Genomic DNA, 8377 nt, shown 5'->3' on the forward strand with positions numbered 1-8377 from the left:
TGAATCTTATTCATTTACCTCTTTCCCCATCAGTGCTAATGGACCTAAAGCAAAAAAGGAATTCCCATCATGGAGGCAGCAACGATAATGCTGAAATCTCAGCAGACTCTGCGACAAAACCCTGCTGTGTGGAAATGGGTCCCAGGACTTACTCAACCTCAGCTATTCACCTGCACACTTCCACCCCCATCTCCAGGCTCCAGAGCAGACCAAAAGGTGTGTGGTGCATCTGATACACCAGCTGTTAGTGCCAGTCAGGCACTTCATTGTTCCTCCAAGGCTACTAGCGGCATTCAAGTACAAAAAACAGAGCACTAGTATTTTCACTCCTACTTTATCTGCTTAATGCTTTAATTGATCAGATACAGGGTTTCCTCAGTCTTGTAATCTCACCAACCTGACAGACCACATTTGAATGTCAGTTCTTCTCTGGTTCCCTGCCCAATGGATAGAAGGTGGCTGCTCTTCCAGTGTTGGGGTCTATAAAACCTCAACCACCTCAGCCTTCTACACTGCTAGAATGCATTGGAGACTGACCTAAAGGGTTAACTTTTCTGTATTCAATATTACCTTTTATCTTCTTTTCCAGGCTATAATTCAGAAGATAATCTATGTGAACAGTCCCCTGAGGTGGAGTTGGCAAGCACCAGACAGCATGGTAAGCTTATAGCATAAATGAGTGCTCTAAACGTTTGCCTTAAGACCAGTTTCATTGCATCCATGTGAACTGTCCTGGAATATTTTAAATTAACACGATAGAAGGAGATGTAGTAATGCAGCACCATTTTGGGAATGTGAGTCCTAAATATTTCTGGTTTTCTATTGAGAGGCTTTTAATGGATGTTTTGCCAAAATAATTTTTGAAAACCAGTGCTGATATTGAGGCAAGTTGCCTTGCCCCACCGACAGACTTTTTTTAATGCATGTCCTACAGATTTGTTGCTGATTTTTCTGGACAATGTTCAATTCCTTTCTTAAGGGAGTGAATCAGCAATATGAAAAATCTGGTGTGTGGATGCACAGTGGGAACACTGTTGAAACAGCAGCACTGCCTGTTTAGAGATTTGTGGAAGACTTAATTTGCAGGCTGACTGCCAGCTCCTTCCAAAGAAAACTGAGAAAGAGACAGCAACTTATTGTTGAGCTTTTTCAGTATTTACATTACTTTATAGTTGCTGTAAAAAACCCAAAACATGTTTATTTGTGCAAAAAATAACTGAGATAAACAAGATGGATGGTAAACAACTTTAAAAATTAAAATAGTTTCTGCTCTGTCCAGATTTTGGCATCCTCTAGATATTGTGTTGTTCATGTTTTTATAGTGACTTAGTTGCACAGGTCCTATTTTAGAAGGCAGACTGTAAACCAAGTCTTTTAGGGAATCAGAGGAACTTAAGATCTGTTTGTTCTATGCTTGATTTGTGTTTTTCAGTGTCCAGACCAAGCAGTTTAGAGAGCAGTAGGAACGCTTCCAGCAGTAGTTCACCTCTCAATTTAAAAGGTAAAGCTTTTACAGCTGAGTTGTGACAAACAGGAAGTGAAATTCCATGAAACTGTATGCAAAATGCCATTTTCTTTCCAATTAATTTAGAAGACTGTTGTTTTGAAATTGTAATGATTATGAAATCTGAACATGGCTGCCTGGGGAATCAAAGCTGCTGGCCAGAAGTACTTTTCTAAGATTGATTCTGGCAAGTGGTGGCTTTTAGGGCAGGCAGTCTAGTTCTGCTTCAGTCTGACTGGCATCAGTATTGTGGGAAGTATCAGGCCACTCTTACTCTTTACAACACTGGCTCTCTGTGGTTCTTACTCTGTACGCCACTTGTGTATGGGATCATGTGCTCTGGAGATTTACTTTGCTGAAGTTGTGCATCCTTGAAGGATGCCTGGAGACCTGACACTGGAAAAATCTGCTTTGTGCTTTCCCACTGTCAGGTGCTGGCTTTCAGATCGCACAGCCAAGACTGGGAGATCTTCTAGTGACACAGAGGTTGTAAAGAGGCTGCCTATTCTATTTGTGTTATTCCTTGGAGAAGCAGTTGTGTTTGTTTAACATAGAGGCTCAAAGTATGTGCTGTAACACATTTACTAGTCCTGATCTTTCCAAGTTCTGATTGCCTTGAGCTCTGTAGGAGAAGTAAGGTAAAATTGCCACCCAGTCTGTGTTGAAATAGTCCTGAATGAGAAAGTTTCTACCTCAGTGAGAAATCTACTGAAATGAGGGCAGAGAGAGCAGTGTCATTAATGATAGTTATGCTTCTCCTCAGGTTCCTTAGACCATATGCATGGTAGAACGGAGAGCCTCAGCAGTGAAGATATGGTGCCAAGCAGAGAGGCACCAGCCTTGCTCCGAGACACCTATCCCCTTCACTCTGCTTCTGCCATGTTAAGTCCCAGCAGCAGGCAAGAGTCCTCCTCCCACCGGAATGGTTTGATCTCTTACGATAAACCTCAGAAGAGTAACCCATCTCAGTCTTACCCAGGCAGGCAACGGGCTGCCTCACCTGGCAGTGAGATGGTAACTTTGGAAGAGTTCTTGGAAGAGAGCAACAGGCTGTCTCCACCAAGTGTAAGTAAAGAGAGCTAGATGGTCCGTTCCAGATGTCAAAAAACTGTTCAAAGCTGATTCAGGAGGATGAGGGCATAGGGGAACAAGGAGAGACAAGATGAACCTTGTTCATATGTGTGAGTACTGTCGAATCTTGCAAAATGAATGAACAGTTTCAATAACTAAGGGAAGATTAACTTTCACAAAGCACTCTGCTCGTTTATTTTGGTGTATCACCTATGACAAGTCAGGCATATAATTCACTGCAAGTGCTATGTATTGGACTGCTGGGACTTTTTACCAGCAAACACATGTGGTCAGGGTTTTGTTTTAAATCATCATCAGTTCTCAGGTCCAGGTAGTTCTATTTATGAACTGGTAAGTTTTCTATGTAATTTTCTGCTGCTAAATCTATAATTAGGAACAAAACCTAAAATAGCTTTCAGTTAAAGTGCAAAATATGCAGTTGTTAAAACAATCTCTTAATCTGAAAATATCAGTGCACATGAGAGAGAATATTTTTATTGCCAAGGATGTTTTCGATACTTTCCTCGTGCTGCACGTTTATGTTTTGACTGGCACTGCCCTGTTGGTTCAATGACTGCAGGAATATGTCACTCATTGAAGCGATCAGAAATGAAATGTTTGTTTTCTAGATGGCATTTGTCTTTCACTGCTCAAACGTGCTGTACAGTAGTGAGGCGGTGCAGTATTGAACATGTTAATATCTTAAGAACAATTAATTGGTAGTGTAAGTGAACAGATGTTTCTGATTCATAAATGCCTTGATAAAAGTATTGAAATCAGCAGAGCTACACTATTTTATGGCACCAGTAAATTTTGGTCCTTGAATTTTCAGAGCAATGTTTAAATGTACCTCCTACTCCCTCATTATCCTAAGTACAATTCGTAGCTTATAGAGATATGTAAAATTATTATTTTTGTGTGTGTCAGTAACTGCCTGACCATGTCTCCATTTTCATTCTTTCTGTCATCCCTGTTCCTTTTCAGCATCGGCACAGTTTAAATGAGAGTGAAATGATTTCATTGCAGCAATTTCTGTTAGAAGCTGATGCACTGTATCCCTCTTGCCACTCCCCATGTCCTTCCATTCGTCAGGAACATTCGCAGTCACTCGAATCGCTCCTCAGTCATTCATGTCCCGACAGCGTGAGGCACAGGACAGGCAGGGGGAATAGGAGATCTGCTTCACTATATATCTCCAGGGTATCCATTGTTCTTGTTATGAAGGCAACAGCTCCAACTTACTACAGCTTTTGCTAGCATATTAATACCTATAGAAGCGTTCTGTAACTCTTAGTTGTTAAAGGCTGCCAGATCACTTGCATTAATTGCTCATAAAGTATTTCCAGTGCTTGTTCATACACGTGCGTGTTTTCGGAGGACTAGTCATTCTGCAATATTAATATGTGTAACAGCTGTTTAAATTGAAGTTAAAAATAACCCTCATGCTTTAACACTTAGTTGAGCATAGAAATCTTCACTCTGCACTATTACCATTGCTGGTGTTTGCTTCTGGAAAACGAGTTTTTTTCACTGGAAGAAATATTTGGCACACTAGCGAAGTGAATATATTAAGCTTTAACGTACTTCCTAGAGAAATTAAGTAAATTTCATGAGCTTGTTGAGCACGTTTTTCATGAAAACAGCATGGCCCTCAGCTATTCTGAACATGCCTTGTACTAATAATCCAAAGGCAGCAGATCAAACATCACCGTTTTTGGATTGCATGGATCATCCCCATGAAATATTCATTGTATGGGTTATTTTACTGCCAGATTAATTGTCGGACTTGAAATTTGAAAGTTCATTGTGGGCAAACAATCATATCCCTATTTTTGTAATGATGTTTTGTACATTTTATTATATTGTACACACAACTTTTAGCATATATAATATATTGACTGGGAGAGGTGAGGGGAATCAGTGGAGAAGGAATGAAACTTTCTTGTAATGCTAGCACATCTCCCCAAGGCATGGTCTTCTGTTACGTTCCTGAAGTTATAGTAGAGTCATCCAGATGAACTGTATTCTGGAGGATGACAGACATCATTGATATCTGCTGATACCAATACTGATGTCGTTAATATGATATTGATGTTACAGTGACAGTGGCTGATGTAAAAGGAAGAAAAAGAGCTGCTGTCCAGCTTGTAAGTGAAACAAAACTTTCAAAAATTATGACAATTAACCTGGCAAACTTGACTGTCATGATCTCATTATGATGAGCACGTTATTCCTCGATTTGGATTGATACCCATTTTAAACATTTATCTCTTCCATTCCCCACTTTAAATATAAAATCTATGGTTGTGTTTGGTTTGAATTAAGTGGGAAGGAAGATGACACAAAGTCCTGCGTGATTCTTGAAACACAAAGTGTTGTCATTAATGTGACATGTACGTATTTTCTCACACCAGGACACCTCCAGTAACAGAGATGACTTGCTCAGCGATTATTTTAGGAAAGCAAATGAGCCTTCAGCTACTGGGAACTTGCCGGTTCAGCCACCCAGAAAGGAGGCTGCTAAGATGCCCCCTAGTCTTGTTGCTCCAACTGTGAAGATGAACATTGTCAATGAAGAAGGAAGAACAGCTAAACCTGGAAATTACGTGAAGCCAAACCTCAGGCAAGTGGAACCCACTCTGGCAAACTCCCAAGGGGGGTCCCTTAAGCCTCCTCACACGCCACAGCACCAGCCTGGCGGTGGGATGCGGCAGATGGCACAGCCTCAGCAACCTGGAGCCACGAGCAGGAGGAGCACGTCCCTGAGCAGAGCATTCAGCTTAGCCTCTGCAGACCTCCTCAGAGCCACTGGCCCAGAGACCTACAGGCAGGAGAGCACTCAGAAGTCAGCAGCAGAGCTGCACGGGGGCAAGGATGTTGTCAGTCAGAGCACCAGGGCTTCTGTGCCAACGAGCTCCCAGGTAATCTTAAGAGAGAGGCCACAGTCTGCAAAGGTGGCAGGTTCCTTGCAAGGTGTCGATTCCCGCTGTCGGCAGCTGGACGCGAGGCGCCTTTCCCTGGCCCCACCAAAAGATGAGAGGCCGCTCTCCTTCCCTCAGTTCTCTGCCTCGCCCACTGCATCCACCAGCAGTCTGAATGCCCAGCAGCCAGAGCGTGTGAACCCGGGGCAGCACTATTCATCTGTGTCGCACACTCCTTCAAAAGTCAAACCCAAGCCAGCCCCTCGTACTGAGGAGGTGGCCACAGGGGCCCCTGGCAGAGCTGTTTCCAGCAGCACTGAGGGAAATACTTCCTTAGGGCATGGCCAGGGTGATACCCTACTTACTAAGTGCCAGGGTAAGCTGCAAGAAAGCAGCACTGAAGCTGTAGAGGAGCCTGTGAGAGGAAGCAGCTCCAACAGCACTCCTGGGTCTCCTGACCTCCAGGGGGATCAGCAGACGGTTTGGTATGAGTATGGCTGTGTGTAACCCACAGGTGCAGCTGTAGTCTGTGTGTTTGCTATGGCTGTCCAGGTAACATTTATCTAGACACTGTCAGGTCTTAAAAGGCATCACCTGCTTGCTGCTCTGAGGGTTCTCTGGGTGCCGTTTCCTAGTTAGACAAAGTATGATTTAGAGAAGCAATAAGCAAAACCCCAGCCCTTCTTCTGACACTGTTGTGCCTAAAACGAAATGGAAGTCTGGCCTAATCTCACAGCAGACTTGACATCTGATTCTCATAGGTGCTGAGCATTCCCCACTCCAGGAGAAGCTTACCAGGGTCCTCTGTCATTGCTGCACTGTGCACCCTTTTTGCCTGCATTAAAGAAAAATTTCACAGGTTGTGTGCGTGCTAAACCCAACCCCACCATTGATAAATAATTTAACCATACTGGAAAGGTAATATAAAAGCCAAACTTCTCCCCCAAAACCAGAACCAAATGCTTGGCTTAAGTAGTGTAAAGATAAAGCTGAAGAGCAAAAGTGCGTGGCTTTACCCACGGATCTGGTAAAATCAATTCTTTTTGCCACAGCAACGTGTTATAGATATTGTATAGACTTCATGGGTCATATCTCAACCTTCCCCTCTGAGACTGTATAAACACAGAGGCCAGCCTAATGACCCCACTGCCTTCTCTATAGCTGCAGCTCAGTGGATCCTTGACTCTGCAAGCAGAGTGGTGCTGCCTTTTGAAACTTGTTATACCTTTTATACAAACACTGGAACTAATGCAGCCTTTCAGGGGAGGTGCCATTTCAATTGCAAAGGTGGCATCTCGTGTACAAAAGTGTCTTGTAAGTTTGTACATAAGAAGCTCAAGTACTGTATAGGAATGCTGTGTAAATTGTGTTATTACATCCTTGTGTGCATGACAGCCCACATCCTAAGTGGTATGTGGGATTTTGTCACTTAGAAATTCTTGTTTATGTCTCCAAGAACTTTTCTCAGTATAGAAAGCAAAATAATTTTGTATACATATGAAAGAAATATACTTCTAAAAATCTATTTATGTGCAAAAAGTTCCTTGTATGTTTCTGTCCGGAGTGTCATCAGCTGCTTATGTATATATGATCAAATGTGTATCTTTAATTCCATGTTTGTAAAACTGTTTTTCTTGCAATAGACTTAATCCTTTAAAAATTACTTGTTTTGCTGGTTCTGATTTAATTTAGTAAAAGCTAAAACTGATTCGTTTGATGTTTTTGTTATCTAATGTGTAGCAATCCCATGCTGGAAACTACAAAATTGTTTATAATAAAGCTTAAATAAAATAGATTGATGTTGTACTTTTTCTCCTTGGAAAAATTAAAAATCCCACAAAAGTGTGATTCATAGTGCTGGATGGACATCTGTCTGCAATAGCTCTCTGTAAGCCTCAGTATTGATTTGCATCTCTGTGGGGTGTTCATTTTTATAATGTTGCCATGGAAGGCGCATCAGAAATCTTTTCATTTAATTGTGACCTCTTTACTGAAGACTTTAGGAGAGTTGATTATGCAAATTAAATGACTTCCAGGCCACTGTAGAATCAGAATTTTTATGTTTCTCTGACCACTTCAGGCAAGGCCAAACATACTGTCAGTTTTGACCAAGCTTGTATTTTGTACAATCATTTTTGTGCTTAACTTTCAGGATGCCTTATAAAAGTGAGAAATTATTCATCTTTCAACATGAAGAGAATGGCAAAAGGCACTTTCTGTCTTCTCTCCTGTGTTAATTGTAAACCATAGTTTTGCAACAAATTTTAAATTATGTGCTGTATGACAGTTTTAGAACATGCTGAGTGATTTTGGTAAACTGAAATTCTTCTTCCAGAAATTTGCTCTCAAAATGGATTCTTGGCCAGACCACTAAAGGTTTAAGACTGGTGTTTGTCATTTATTTCAGCTCCTTTTTGGAGGGTGTGTGCAGGCTGGACTGCTGAGGAAGTGATCTGTGTGCTGTCAATTACTGTAGATCTGCTTTTGCTATAAATACCTGCCCAGTGACACACCTTGCTTGTCAGTTTATCTTCTCAGTTCTATGAATTTGAATAAAAAGGCAATAAATACTTACACAGTACCATTGAGGTATGGGAGGATTTTAAATACGGAAGTCATACAGTGGAACAGCTGTCGAAGCTCACAGTGCTGTGGCCCTTAGGCCTTCCTGAGAATATTATGGGAAGTTCTGGTAGAGGTGCTTGTCCTGCCATGGCAGGTGCAGTTATTTTACAGTCTGCTCAGTTCACTAATTGTCCTCAACTCTCCCTTGCCGCACAGGGTGGCTCCCGGGCTGGCTCCCAGCGTGTGCTGCGCCATCAGGTGAGGAACAAGGTGGGTGGGACAAGGCCTGTCCACAGCGATGGTGCTGCCAGGCTTT

The 8377-nt window shown here is 42.1% G+C and overlaps 1 protein-coding gene across 3 annotated transcripts in view; it reads left to right on the forward strand.

Moving 5' to 3' along the window:
* CCDC88C (coiled-coil domain containing 88C) overlaps positions 1-7291 on the forward strand; it is a 100894-nt gene extending 93603 nt beyond the window's left edge. Inside the window, exons 26-31 of one of the 3 annotated variants that reach the window (XM_027885314.1) lie at positions 34-216; positions 590-658; positions 1433-1501; positions 2268-2569; positions 3560-3775; positions 4990-7291. In XM_027885314.1, coding sequence (XP_027741115.1) covers positions 34-216; positions 590-658; positions 1433-1501; positions 2268-2569; positions 3560-3775; positions 4990-6003 — 1853 coding nt within the window. In that variant the 3' untranslated portion in view covers positions 6004-7291. The remainder of the gene's footprint in view (positions 1-33; positions 217-589; positions 659-1432; positions 1502-2267; positions 2570-3559; positions 3776-4989) is intronic. The other 2 variants (XM_027885315.1, XM_027885316.1) reach the window with 2 other exon arrangements.
* Positions 7292-8377: the final 1086 nt, after the last annotated feature.

The sequence above is a fragment of the Empidonax traillii genome, unplaced genomic scaffold (genome assembly GCF_003031625.1).
Source record: "Empidonax traillii isolate 1590-97213 ecotype Southwest subspecies unplaced genomic scaffold, ASM303162v1 scaffold164:size861626, whole genome shotgun sequence".
In the NCBI taxonomy this organism is placed as follows: Eukaryota; Metazoa; Chordata; class Aves; order Passeriformes; family Tyrannidae; genus Empidonax; species Empidonax traillii.